We start from the raw sequence: 15,123 nt of genomic DNA on the forward strand, positions 1-15,123 counted from the left end.
CATCATAGAGTTGGGCTTTTGCTTTTCATTCAGTTTGGCAATCTTTGCCTTTTATTCATAAGATTTAGTCCACTTATATTTAATATTATTACTGATATATTTAATTTAAATTGACCATCTTACTATTTCCATTCTATTTGTCCCTGTTTGTTATTATTATTATTTTTTGTTGCCTTTGTCTTCTTAAAGATTGATTGAATATTTTTATTGTTCCATTTCCCTACCCACCTCACCTTGATTAGTTTGGTAGTTATGTATCTTTTACTATTACTTTAACAGGTGCCTCAGAAATTAAAATATACATCCTTGATTTATCATGTCTATATGTACACCACCCACAATAGGCAATTGTTGGACTGTATTTTTTTTTTAAAGAGTTTATTTATTTATTTGATAGACAGAGATCACAAGTAGGTAGAGAGGCAGGCAGAGAGAGTGGGGGAAGCAGGTTCCCTGCTGAGCAGAGAGCCCAATGTGGGGCTCGATCCCAGGACCCTACTAAGATCATGACCTGAGCCAAAGGCAGAGGCTTAACCCACTGAGACACTCAGGCGCCCCTGGATGTATTTTTAATTCTTTATATTTTAAATGTCATGAAGTATGATTTTATATAGTATCACTTAGATTAATCCACAGTTACCCTTTTTCTCTTCATTCCTTCCAAAACTTCAAGTTTTTTCTTTATTATTTATTTATTTGAGAGAAAGTGAGAGAGAGAGAGAGAGCATGAGCTGGAGGAGGCGTGGGGGGAGGGAGAAATAGACTCCCCGATGAGCAGGAAGGCTGACTTGGGATTTAATCCCAGAACTCTGGGATCATGACCTGAGCCCAAGGCAGATACTCAACCGACTGATCCTCCAGGCACCCCTCAAGTTTTTTCTTTTGCTTGAACAAAAACTTTATTTCCTTTAAGTATAGGTATTCTTGAAAAAACTCTATAAATTTAACTTCAAATAGTCCTTATATTACTTTACCTTGAAATTGAATACAGAAATCTAGGTTGGTAACAATTTTGTTTCAGCCCTATGAAGATGTTATTCCATTTTCTGTTCTCTATTGTTTCTGTGGAGAAGTCAGATGTCAAACAAATTCCTGCCCAGTACACATCTGGCTCTGGGTACTTTATTTATTTATTTATTGTAATTTATTTATTTAAGTAATCTCTACATCCAATGTGGATCTCAAACACATGACCCCATGATCAAGAATCGGACACCTGGGGGCTTAATCAGTTAAGTACTTGCCTTTGGCTCAGGGTCATAATCCTAGGGTCCTGGCATCAAGTCCCACATCAGATTCCTTGCTCAACGGGAGACTGCTTCTCCCTCTGACTGCTCTACCTGTTCAACCTGGAGCTCTCCATGCTCCTGCTCTCTCTCTGACAAATAAATAAATAAAATCTTAAAAGGTAAAAAAAAAAAAAAAAAGAATCACATGCTCTACTGACTGAGCCAACCAGGTGCTCCTGGCTCTGGATACTTTAAATATTTTTTTACTTTGTGTTTAGTTTTTAGCAGTTTTACTATCACTATGCCTTAGAGTCCTTATCTTTTTATTTATTCCATTGAGATTCACAGGGCTTCTTGAATCTGTGGTCTGTTATTTTTTTTTTTTTTTTTTTTTTTTTTTTTTTAAAGATTTTATTTATTTATTTGTCAGAGAGAGAGAGAGAGAGAGAGAGAGCGAGCGAGCACTGGCAGACAGAGGCAGAGAGAGAAGCAGGCTTCCTGCCGAGCAAGGAGCCTGATGTGGGACTCGATCCCAGGATACTGGGATCATGACCTGAGCCGAAGGCAGCTGCTTAACCAACTGAGCCACCCAGGCGTCCCATGTGGTCTGTTATTTTTTAACAGTTTTGGAATGTTCTCAGTCACTATCCCTTTAAATATTCCTTCTGTCCCATTAACTCTTTTCTCCTTCTCTTACTCCATTAGACATGCTGGACCTCTCATTATATCCCTCGTTTCTCTTCTCTTCTGTATTTTCCATCCATTTTCCCTCTATGCTTCATTCTGTATATTTTCTGATCTATTTTCAATTACTAGTTCTCTCTTCAACTGTTCCTAATCTGCTGTGGTTATACCTCCCAACTGAGTTAATTTTGATTGCTATAGTTTACTTCTAGAACTTTCATTTGGTCCTTTTTGTTGTTTCCAATTCTCTTCTAAAATTCTCAATTTTGTCTCATTTCTTTAAACAAATTAAGCACTTAAAATCTATGTCTTAAAAATTCCATTATCTAGAATCTGCCGATTGTCTATACTTTCTTTTGGTTTTATTAGGGTTATCTTGTCTCCTCTCGTGTCTGAGATTTAAAAATGAGTTTCTAGGGGCGCCTGGGTGGCTCAGTGGGTTAAAGCCGCTGCCTTCGGCTCAGGTCATGATCCCAGCGTCCTGGGATCGAGCCCCACATCGGGCTCTCTGCTCAGCGGGGAGCCTGCTTCCTCCCTCTCTCTCTGCCTGCCTCTCTGCCTACTTGTGATCTGTCTGTCAAATAAATAAATAAAATCTTAAAAAAAAAAAAATGAGTTTCTAGACACTGTATAGTAAGAAGTTTAGAAATAATTTGAGGACTGTGGGGCACCTGGGTGGCTCACTGGGTTAAAGCCTCCGCTTTCGGCTCAGGTCATGATCCCAGGGTCCTGGGATCGAGCCCTGCATTGGGCTCTCTGCTCGGCGGGGAGCCTGCTTCCCTTCTTCTCTCTCTGCCTGCCTCTCTGCCTACTTGTGATCTCTTTGTGTCAAATAAATAAATAAAATCTTTAAAAAAAAAAAAAAGAAAGAAAGAATTTGAGGACTAGTATAAGGTTATATTCCACTAAGAGGAATACTTACTTCTTGTGGGTCTCAGATTCCATAATCACATCAGTTCCACTTTGGAGATGAGATAATTTGAAGCTGAGCCAACGCTGCCTTTTGGCATTCCAACTCAGAGCATGGAAGGTTTGCCAGCTTCCCCTAACCCTTGATGGTCTCTGGACTCTTAATTTTTGTCCTCTCTCCCCCTGTATACCTTTCAGGAATGCCACTCAATTTCTCAGTCACCTTTTCTAGAAGTGTGGAAAACCCCTGAAGAAAAAAGCAATGCTAAATGCCAGGTTCCCCCTTCTGAGTTTACTTCTTTCCCAGATTCTATCCCTATAATTCTTTAAGACCTAGTTAATGCTTTAGTGTCTACAAGCAGGTTATTTTTATATTTTATTCCAGAGGAAAAAGTTGTTTTCAACTATGTGGATTAGAAAGGTTAACCCAAATTACCTAGTCTACCATTACTAAAAGCAGAAGCCTCAAATTTCCCCCAAATTCCATATTCAAATTCTCTAGAGGAGTATCTGTTTCCTTCTTTTTAACTTGGGTAAATGTCACATTTACCCAGTTCTGTCACTAGGATGAAACGGGGAATGAGGAAACTGACACTGAATCAATTCCTTTTAAGTAGTGTACCTCACTTCTGCATTCCTCCATCATATGTGGAACTCTGGGCTGGGAGCCTCTTTAGGGTTCCAACATGTAGACTCTCAGCCATGTTCCATCTCAGCTGTGTTTCACCCAACATGGAAAATTTCTAAAATCCTGCATACATTGTAAAACAGTGCTTTCATTTATTCTATTTATTTCTTTTGTACAACTTATTTTATGTGAAATTGTAGAGGATAGACATGTTTTCAGCCTACCATCTTAAACCAGAAGTTTCATTAAATCTTTAAAATGTTCATATACTTTGATCCAACCATTATTCTACTTTTTAAGAATCTATCTTACAGATAGACACAGACAAATGCACAAAACTATACAGATGAGGATATTTGCTATAGCACCTTTTTATTTTTAATATTTACTTATTTAAGTAATCTCTATACCCAGTGTGGGGCTCAAACTCATGACCCAAGATCAAGCTAGTCAGGTGCCTCACCTTAGCACTATTTTATTTCATTTATTTATTAATAAAGACTCCACTTATTTATTTGAGAGAGAGAATGAGAGCTAGTGAACATAGGCAGGGGGAGTGGCAAAGGGAGACGGAGAAGCAGACTCCCCGCTGAGCAGGGAGCCCAACATGGGGCTCCATCCCAGGACCCTAGGATCATGACCTGAGCCAAAGGCAGATGCTTAACCAACTGAGCCACCCAGGTGCCCCTTTAGCACTATTTTAGAAAAATAATGGAAATAACCCAAATACCTATTAATAAACTAAATTATGGTACAATACAGAAAATTTAAAGGCTGAATTAATATAATGACAGAATTCAGTTTTTTTAGAAAATAATTTTCAAAGCTACATAAGACGTACATGCATAGAAGCAGTCCATATGCTTAACATACAAACATTTATAGCATATGCTTAGCTAAATAATATTAATCTATGGGGAAGGCACTATAAAGAACTACTGTTGTCATCAGCCTTATAATATTTAAATTTTTATAATGGGAGTTATTTTTAATCATAAATAAAACAAACAAGTAATAAAACGTATCAAGTTATCTAGACTTCTACAAAGTTCTCACATGCCAAGAGCCAAGCCAACATCAAACGAGGCCTCTATTCAAATTAGGTAACACTAACCAGGCTAAGGCAAGCCCAGTACTTTAAGGTGTGGAACCCAGACACAGGGAAAAGTCCTAGCTAGTGATATTAAAGTGATATAATTAGATTATGCATAAAGATGAAAGAGATGATAAAATGATCAGAAGAGATGTAGCTAGGGAGTAATGAGAAGGCATAGAGAAAATGGTAGAAGTAGAACTGATGGAACTCAAGAAAGGAATTGAATCCAATAGGAAAGAAGCAAATATATACATTTTTATGTTTAGGGTATATAATGGCAATACATTATGGCTAACTCTTTGCTATCTTTGATAGCCTGTGGATCTGTCAATACTGTTTTCAGAGTGTGCCTAAATGAGTTGAGCTGGGACCAAGAAGCCTGTTTTGTTTGTTTTTAAGCAGGCTCTATGCCCAGCTTGGAGACCAATGTGGGGCTTGAACTCACAACTCTGAGGTCAAGAGTCAGACACTTAACTAACTGAGCCACCCAGGCACCCCAAGAAGCCCGTTTTGGTATCTGTACTACTAAATAGCAGGATAATCTTAGACTAAAATTCCTTGACGTCTTTGGTCTTCAGTTTCCAAGTCCATAAAATGGAGGTTTAAATTAGAAAATTTAAAGTCAAGTTCAGATAAAATTCCTTCATCCTAAAAGAAGACTGTTCCTCTTTCAGCTAGGCATCCCTTATCTACCTGTTGGCCCACACGCACTAGAGATGACTGATGCTATGACTCCCCAGTCCTGTGCTCAAGGCGGATGTTGGTAATGAGCTATAGTGCTTGCCTGGGTTTAATGACTGCAAATCTCCATGTGGACATTTGCAATCACTTGGAGACGGTACCTGGGATGAATATTTGCCGTCCTATAAATCCATAAGCAAGTTATGACTTTCAGTACAATTCAAAAAATTTCTTTATTTTAAACACATTTTTAAAAAATATATTTTATTTATTTGACAGAGAGAGAGATCACAAGGAGGCAGAAACGCAGGTAGAGAGAGAGGGGAAATCAGGCTCCCCACTGAGCAGGGAGCCCGATGTGGGGCTGGATCCCAGGATCCTGAGATCACAACCTGAGCTGAAGGCAGAGGCTTAACCCACTGAACCACCCAGGCACCCCCCCAAAAATTTCTTAGTGAATTTTCTACATTAAAAAAAAGAAAACTCTGATAATTTTCTCCTATGACTAAAATTGACTTTTTGAACTGACTAGATTAATAGAATAGGATATAAGGTACTGTCAAGATAACCCGAATATGCCAACTTATATATTTCTTGATTTATTTATTCTGAATCACTTTTAATAACCTCTGTTAACATGACTCCCTTAGACAAGGCACCAGTGCTAGGGTTTCTACATTCATGCAAACTGTCAAAAACCCAGCCCACCCATTAATCCTATCCTGCCGGACAGTCAGTGGCATAATGAGGTCTGGGGTAATGAACTGCATTGCACTGCTAATTTACTTAGCATGTGTTCAGTATAACAAGACATAAAGATAGCAAACGAGGATTTTAAAATAACATTTATCTCGGTTATCTCAAGGTTTTCTTCAAAAAAGTATTTTTAATTCCTTAGATATAGAAGTCCCCACCATTTTAAAAGTAGACAAATAAAGAAAAAAGAGAAATATTCTTACCAATTTTTCTGCTTCTGTGTTCATTTCCCTTAATTTTTTGATATGTTCCTTTTTAATCATGAGAATTTTCGACAATTTGGTCTACAGACAAAGAAAAAGAGATGTTTTGGAATAGAGGTATTTAAGTATAACAACCATCAAATTACCAATCTTCCAATAAGATATTTTAGCAGATTTTAGTGTTTCAATATAAATAAATATAGCACAGACATTTTTAAAAATAAAAATCTGACTGGCTAGCTAAAAAAGATTTTCTTAAAATCCACTGTAAGCAGAACATGTCAAAAGGACTAAGGAGTCAATATGAACAAGCTTTCACTGGCCCACATGGGACCATTCATGGACCAGTAAGAACAACTGTGATGGACCAAAGCACAAATAATGTTAACATTTGTGAGTTCATACAGATACTTTTTTCTAATTTTGAAGATTTTATTTATGTTATTTGACAGCGAGAGAGAGAGAGAGAGAGAGAGAGAGAGACAGACAGACAGCAAGAGCAGGAACAGGAGCAGGGGGAGTGGGAGAGGGAAAGCAGGCTTCCTTGCCAAGCAGGGAGCCTGATGGGGGGCTCAATTCCAGGATCCTGGGATCATGACCTGAGCTGAAGGCAGATGCTGAATGACTGAGTCACCCAGGCGCCCCCTGTTAACTTATTAGATGTAATAACGGTATTGTAGTTATGGTCCTTTTTTCTTTTCCCTTTTTTTTTTTAAAGATTTATTTATTTGTTTGTTTGTTTGACACAGAGAGAGAGATCACAAGCAGGCAGAGAGGCAGGCAGAGAGAGAGGAGGAAGGAGGCTCCCCGCTGAGGGGCTCGATCCCAGGACCCTGAGATCATGACCTGAGCCGAAGGCAGAGGCTTTAACCCACTGAGCTACCCAGGCGCCCCATAAAGTAGTGTTTTAACTAGGCTTCTTCATACCTAGTTTTTGATGTTAAAATTAAGCACTGAACCCAAGTATTTCAGCATCAAGAAAAACACCAGCACTTCCGAGGTACTGCAGTAGTGCTCAGCTTCCAGCTCCCTCTGCTGGCGTCTCTCCCTCTCTTCTCTCTCCCTCCCTCTCACGTGCGCGCACATAGACGCAAAACCAAATAGGTCATAGGAGGTTTGTTTTTACATCTACTACTTAAAAGAAAGAATTTCTTTAAAAAACAAGTATCCTCTTTGTGAAGAGGACAAGGCTTGGCTCTGTTCATAATTTCAATCTTTTTTTTTTTTTTTAAAGAATTTATTTACTTACTTGACAGACAGAGATCACAAATAGGCAGAGCAGCCTGCAGAGAAAGATGGGGAAGTAGGCTCCCTGCTGAGCAGACAGCCTGATGCCAGCGGGATCCCACCACCCTCAGATCATGACCTGAGCCAAAGGCAGAGGCTTAACCCACTGAGCCACCCACACACTCCACCCTTCAACTTTTCATATAAAATATCTTATCTACCTTTGGAAGCCAAAAGGCAAAAGAAAGCATTGCAAGGATAACCAACAACATATGATCAAGGAATACAAAATGCTTTACATATGCAATTAAATCATAACATGTTTCCTTAAAACAACATCAATGGCAAGTGGTTTAACACTGAATATTTTAATGGATTATGTTACCAATCTTTTTACTTAAGCTCTACCCCAAGCCAATGTAGTTTTTCTTCTCAGAAAAGGAAAAGAAGGGCGCCTGGGTGGCTCAGTTGGTTAAGGGTCTGCCTTCGGCTCAGGTGATCTCAGGGTCCTGGGATTGAGCCCCAAATCAGGTTCCCTGCTCAGCAGGGAACCTGCTTCTCCCTCTCCCTCTGCCTGCCGTTCTGCCTACTTGTGATCTCTCTCTCTCTGTCAAATAAATAAATAAATAAAATCTTAAAAAAAAAAGGAAAAGAAATCAAACATTATTAGACCATGATTCAAAGTAAATGACTGATTTAATCTAATTTTCAAAGTGAAGAGCTCATTATATTCTCATTCTATTCCAGTCTATTCAGGACTATTGTTCTACATAGTAATTCTACACTTGTTTCAGGTGACGCTTATATTTCTAGTGTCTACCACTAGTCAGCCAGCCAACGCATTGCAACTGCTCAGTTGGCTGATAACTGCAGGACGCACTGAGGTCCCTAATAAAGGCCTTTATACTTACACAAATTAACAGCCAACCACTCGGGTTTGACAGAGCATATGCTATAATGTTAGAGTCCTTAACACAGCAAAATAAGAACCAAACCCAAGAAGAGCTCAACAAAAAAGCCTCTAAGTCTTTTTTCAGTGTTACAACTTTCATTTCCTTAAGGTTACTTATTTTTATTGTTAGTATTATTTATTATTAGTTAGTTAATTAATTAATTTATTTATTAGAGAGAGAGAGCATGAGCGAATGGGAAGGGCAGAGGGAAAGAGAATCTCCAGCAGACTCCTCACTGAGTGCAGAGCTTGATGCAGGGCTTGTTCTCAGAACCCTGAGATCACGACCTGAGCTGAAATCAAGAGTCAGACATTCAACCAACTGAGCCACCCAGGTGCCCTGACTTTTATTTTCAAGCTTTGCTGGAAAGAACAGTTTTTTGTGTGTGTGTGTGTGTGAGTGAATTTATTAAAGCATGGGGACAGGACCCATGGGCAGAAAAAGATGCTGCCTGGAAATGACAGTGTTCTTAAAACCAACACAATGGTTAAAAAAAAAAAAAAAAGAAAAAGAAAGTAAAAATATTTGGTCATAGAAAGATTTTCTATTTTAATTAACACAAAAGCTGTTCAGTTTTTTTCATAAACAAGCCAAGATACTCAGAGCAATTCTTACCACTTGGATAAGGAATTCTACTGGAAAACCACCTAACGTTTCAGTGTCAGAGCCAGAAATCTTACTTCTCCAAGGCGACTGTCCTAGTAAAGGATCATTATCCTATGGAAATAAAAGGGAATCATTTAACCACTGACTGTTCAAAAGAAAGCATTTTATTTTTAGATAAAAAATAAATCCAATTATAATTAATATTACATTAAAAATCTTACAAATATTTCCAGAGTTGAAGCAACTATTTACTTATGTAATAGCTGACAAAATAATGTAGCTACGTCCTGAAGTTGCTGTAATAGATGTGTATTTCATAAAAACATAATTCACACTCATAATAATCATTTAAATTACTGATGACATTTAAAAAATATTATTTACTGTAATTGGTGACTGGAGAGGAGGAGTATAATGTAACCGTGGTGGAGTCATAAAGAATCGAGAAGGCCGCTGTTTTTGTCCAAAGGCAGCAATTGGCATCGTCTCATGAGGCTCGTTACTCTTTGAGAAAAGAGAAAAGTGCACAGGTCTTGAAGAACTTTACCAACCATCTCAGCTTTATAAACATGACATTGTACCTGGAGATATTCACCACAGAATCTACGATCTTACAAAGGTCAAAGGCCTAAAACATAAGTCAGAGAATGAAAATACTACTTTGCTATCAAAAGGCTAAACTCACAAAACAGAAGAATTAAGAAAAGAAAAAGACCAATGGATCGAAACAGTTAGGAAATCAAATATTAAACAAATATAAAACCGACCACTGGTGCTTGCTGTGTGCTAAAGGCTGGCTCAGTATTACCTAGTGTACTCCCAGTCTACTCTTACCCGGCTGGGGAGAAATACTTGGGTGATCTCATAAAGCAAATTACATTAATGAACTGGAAAAGCAATTTTCCTTTTTTGAAAGGGGTGGTTGAAAGACTGCATCCTTCAAGGAAAAATACTTAGGGTTGGTGTGCTTTGCTCTGCAGATGTAGTCCAAATTTTCTTTCTCTCCTATTTCTCCTCTTTAAAAAGTATGTTTGAGGAAAGCCTCACAATAAACAGTCTTAATTTTTAAAAAGTATGCATCAGAAAAAGAAGATTCTTCTATATTTGCACTAAGAAGATAAAGAAATTATGATTTTTCAAAAGTATTTTATATATTTACTTGGCAGAGAGAGAGAGGACAAGCAGGGGGAGTGGTGGCAGAGGGAGAAGCAGACTCCCTGCTGTGCAGGGAGCTCGATCCCGGGACCCTGGGATCATGACCTGAGTGACCCAGGTGCCCCAAGAAATTTTGATTTTCAATTGTAAGGTCATAACTTGATTTTTAAAAATCAAGTTTATAACAAAGAAATTTAAAAATGGAGGTGACAAGTGAACAATTTTATTTCCATAATTCTTAGTGGCAAACAATTCTATTATAAAAAGCTCATTTTGGGGCACCTGGGTGGCTCAGTCAGTTAAGCATCTGCCTTCGGCTCAGTTCATAATCCCAGGGTCCTGGGATTGAGCCCCATGTCAGGCTCCTTGCTCAGCAGCCTGCTTCTCCCTCTCTCTCTGCTGCTCCCCCTGCTTGTGCTCTGTCAAATAAATAAATAAAATCTTTAAAAAATAAAAAGTTTCTTATTAAAGCTCCTGGCCAGCTCAGTAACTACAGTCTGCAACTCTTGATCTAGGGTTATAAGTTCAACCCCCACATTGGGTGTAGAGATTACTTTAAAATCTTAAAAAAAAAAAAAAGTTAATTATTCAACTTTTTTTTTTTTAAAGATTTTATTTATTTATTTGACAGACAGAGATCACAAGTAGGCAGAGAGGCAGGCAGAGAGAGAGGAAGGGAAGCAGGCTCCCCGCTGAGCAGAGAGCCCGATGTGGGGCTCGATCCCAGGACCCTGGGATCATGACCTGAGCAGAAGGCAGAGGCCCCAACCCACTGAGCCACCCAGGTGCCCCATCAACTTTTTAAAAACTTTATTACACTGCAGCATTGTTTGGTTCTTAAAGTTATTTTGACTTATTAGAAAGGTGTGTAACTCTTATGACTTTGCAAAATCAAACATGATTGGGAAATAATGGCCTAGTAGTTTAAAGGGCTGATTCAAGAATTCAAAAGATTCAGATTCTGGTCTCAGCCTGTCTCTACCAGCTCTAGAGCCTTGAATAAATTACTTAATGTACTATGTCTTAAGTTTCATCATGAAAAAGTGAGGGTAATTAAAAGCCACCCTGTATAATTCTGAGGATAAAACAGAAGAACAAATCCTAACATACAAGATGTTACTTCATACTTTTAAAATCATTTTGTGAGACGACCAAACTTTAACAACAAAGCTGGAATAAAAGTGTCATGCAGCTTATTTTCCAAGGTTATTGAGGGAGGAGGGATCAGCTCTGTCATACTAAAACGCTGTGTGGGTAAGGTACAACGGAGGGATGTTCACTTCTAGACAATGCTGAAGACTTTAGAGTAGAGTTCTGGTCCAGGGGCCTAGTAGGCAGGCCTATGAACGCCTAAGGATCTCTTCCTCCATGGCCCGAAGTCTTGAATATATCACAAAATACAGTCCATAGAAAATTCTATACAACACAGCTTTAAGATTTTTTACATTTTTGAGGCATCTGGCTTGTTTGCAGTCAGTTAAGCGTCTGCCTTCAGCTCAGGTCATGATCCCAGGGTCTTGGGATCAAGCCCTGCATCAGGCTTCCTGTTCAGTGGGGACCCTGCTTCTCCCTCCGCCGATTGCTCCTCATGCTTGTGCTCTCTCTCTCTCAAATAAATAAAATCTTAAAAAAAAAAATTTTTTTTTTTTTTAATTTTCAAGTAATCTCCACACCCAGCGGGGGGCTCGAACTCACAAGCCCAAGATCAAGAGTCATGTGCTCTACCAACTGAGCCAGACAGGCATCCCAAATAACATATTTAATAGGCAGAAGACACAAGCGTATTATGAAATACTTACAAGAACTTCGTAGTCAGGGATGGTATGGGTTCCAAGCCCTGCCCTATCAAAAGTTACTCTGTAAGTAGCATTAAAAGTATCCACAGCATCTATTTGTCCAGTGAAGAGACCATCGTGAACACCACGTAATCGAGCTGGGAAAAGAAACAAAAAGGCATTAAGATATTTGGAAGACACAACAAATTGTCAAATATAAGACTGCTCCAAGCATGTAATTTAAAATGTAGAAAGAGGGCGCCTGGGTGGCTCAGCGGGTTAAGCGACTGCCTTAAGCTCAGGTCATGATCCCGGAGTCCCAGGATCGAGTCCCGCATCAGGCTCCCAGCTCCATGGGGAGTCTGGGTCTCCCTCTGACCTTCTCCTTGCTCATGCTGTCTCTCATTCAAACAAATAAATAAAATCTTTTTAAAAAAATGTAGAAAGTATAGTATTATTGTTTATTCTAGTTTCAAAAAACATATGCACTTCATTTTAGGTTTAGAGAAACAACAAAATTTTCAAACTACAACTACAAATGATGATCACAGGGCGCCTGGGTGACTCAGTTGGTTAAGCAACTGCCTTCGGCTCAGGTCATGGTCCCAGAGTCCTGGGATCAAGTCCCACGTCGGGATCCCAGCTCCATAGGGAGTCTGCTTCTCCCTCTGACCTCCCCTCTCATGCTCTCTCTCACTCTGTCTCTCTCTCTCAAAATAAATAAATAAAAATCTTAAAAAAAAAAAAAAATCTGTCTTTGGCTCAGGTCATGACCCCAGGGTCCTGGGATAGAGTCCCGAGTTGGGCTCCCTGCTCAGAGGGGAGTCTGCTTCTCCCTTTCCCTCTGCCTGCTGCTCCCCCTGCTTGTGCTCTCTGTCAAATAAATAAATAAAATCTTAAAAAAATAAAAACGATGATCGGGGTGCCTGGGTGGCTCAGTCAGTTAAGTGTCTGCCTTCAGCTCAGGTCATGATCCCAGGGTCTTGGGGTCAAGCCCCATGTCAAACTCCCTGCCCAGCTGGGAGTCTGTTCCTCCCTCTCCCTCTGGCCTGTCCCCTATTCATGCTTTCTCCCGTGCTCACTCTCTCTCAAATAAGTAAATAAAATCTTAAATAAATAAAAACAAATTTTAAAAAATGATGATCGCTAATTTGATAGATGAATGAAATCATATATCTATCATGGAAAACTTTATTTTTAAAGATTTAAAGCCACATAGGTGCATAAGGGGAAAATACTTTTAAATCACTGCTTTAAACCTGAAATTGAAGAAAAAAAAAGTCAACAGAAGAACTTTGATTATTATACTCAAGTGAAACACTAAGAACAGTTCAACTACCGAAAAAGACCAGGATGATGTTCAGAAAAGATTAATACACCAGGCCTCAGACTGGGATCCTCAGAAAGGCCTGCCTGCAAGGTTGGCATCTGGGACCTTGAATTTCAGGAGTGCTCCCACTGTTCTCATACTAACAGAGGTGGTGTACTGTACCTCGGCTGTGATTGTCGAAGACAACCACTGCAGGGTTCTGGAAATGGACCAAATGCAAAAAAACAATTATGGAAACTGAGAGTTTTGGAGGGGAGGGGGTTCGAGGGGTTGTGTGAGCATGGTGGTGGGTATTATGGAGGGCACGTATTGCATGGAGTTCTGGGGGTGGTGCATAAACAATGAATTTTGGAACACTGAAAAAATAAAATAAAGTGAAAAAAAAAAAAACCCCAATTACGTAACATTTACTGTTAGGGCATCTGGGTGGCTCAGTTGGTTGGGTATCCAACTCTTGAATCTGGCTCAGGTCATGGTCTCGGGGTTGTGGGATCAAGCCCTGCTGCGTCAGGCTCCATGCTCAGCCCAGAGTCTGCTTCTCCCCCTCTCCCTCTGCCCCTCCCCTCATGCTGTCTCTAAAGAAACAAATAAATCTTGAAAGGAAAAAAAAAAAAAAAAGAAATGCTTACTGTTAAAAAATTGCTAAAGCTTCAGGTAAGGACAGGGGAAGTCAGTGGCCTTTCTGCCTGTGGCTTTTCACATCCTCACCATCACCACTCCCTTGGTTGGTAGGAATCATTTTACTAGTGAATGACTGGTCGTGCAAACAGGACCGTGATTGCCAGAGCGGGCAGACTCAATGTGGACCAATGGGTAACACCTGTGACCCTGCCAGTTAAAAGTGGTAAACTTGATCAGGAGAGAGTAAGAGAAGCCCACAGTTCTGTAAGCCCAAGGTATAGTCCTGGCTGAGGCGAGTGACAGAACAGGGAGATCCTAGAAACTAAAGAGCCATAAAAGGCCAAAAGCTCTCCATAAATCCCTAGCTCACTGGAAAACTATGTGAATGGGTAGAGAAGATGTAAGCAAGCCTGGTAAAAAGTAAAAGCTAAGGTGCACTTGAAAACTGACAGCAACTTTGTATCCCAACTCATACATGGATCGATCTGAGGCCTTTCTTAATAAGATGCTTGAGCACAACCTCTGCTCAAGTCACCAGTTGGTCACTAAGTTCTATGGACACAGGTGCAACTCCTAGGAAGCCAAGCTTAAAAATATTCTCTGATGTTCTCTGACCAGAGAACATCAGCGGTTGCACAAGACAAGTTATGAAAGCAAACACAACTATCAAAAAATTAGAAGGCAGTTACTATGATCATTATCTAAAATCTCAAGTTTTCTTTTCTTTTTAAAGATTTTATTTAGGGGCACCTGGGTGGCTCAGTGGGTTAAAGCCTCTGCCTTCGGCTCAGGTTGTGATCCCAGGTTCCTGGGATCGAGCCCCGCATCGGGCTCTCTGCTCAGCGGGGAGCCTGCTTCCCTTCCACTCACTCTCTCTGCCTGCCTCTCTGCCTACTTGTGATCTGTCAAATAAATAAATAAATCTTAAAAAAAAAATAAAGATTTTATTTATTTGACAGAGGGATAGAGAGAGAGAGCACAAGTAGGCAGAGGATCAGGCAGAGGAAGAGGGAGAAGCAGGCTCTCCACTGAGCAGGGAGCCTGATGTGGGGCTCAATCCCAGGATCCTGGGATCATGATGTGAGCCAAAGGCAGCTGCTTAACCAACTGAGCCACCCAGGTGTCCCTAAAATGTCAAGTTTTCTACCAAAAACTATTAGACATGTAATGAAATAAAAAAAGCATGACTCTTAATCAGGATAAAACAGATATTAGGTAGAAATTGACAGAAATGATAGATTTAGCCAAGACTTCAAAAGTAGATACTAGG

At 39.7% G+C, this 15,123-nt stretch overlaps 1 protein-coding gene across 2 annotated transcripts in view; it reads right to left on the reverse strand.

The window, feature by feature from the left end:
• LIN9 (lin-9 DREAM MuvB core complex component) overlaps window positions 1-15,123 on the reverse strand; it is a gene marked incomplete at its 5' end in the record, with an annotated part of 71,532 nt that overhangs the window by 10,866 nt on the left and 45,543 nt on the right. For both annotated transcript variants that reach the window (XM_080824608.1, XM_080824609.1), the window contains 4 exons: window positions 6,187-6,267; window positions 8,982-9,083; window positions 9,357-9,476; window positions 11,927-12,060. In XM_080824608.1, the coding sequence (XP_080680734.1) occupies window positions 6,187-6,267; window positions 8,982-9,083; window positions 9,357-9,476; window positions 11,927-12,060 (437 nt within the window). The remainder of the gene's footprint in view (window positions 1-6,186; window positions 6,268-8,981; window positions 9,084-9,356; window positions 9,477-11,926; window positions 12,061-15,123) is intronic.

The sequence above is a fragment of the Martes martes genome, assembly GCF_963455335.1.
Source record: "Martes martes genome assembly, chromosome: 15".
NCBI classification, from domain to species: domain Eukaryota; kingdom Metazoa; phylum Chordata; class Mammalia; order Carnivora; family Mustelidae; genus Martes; species Martes martes.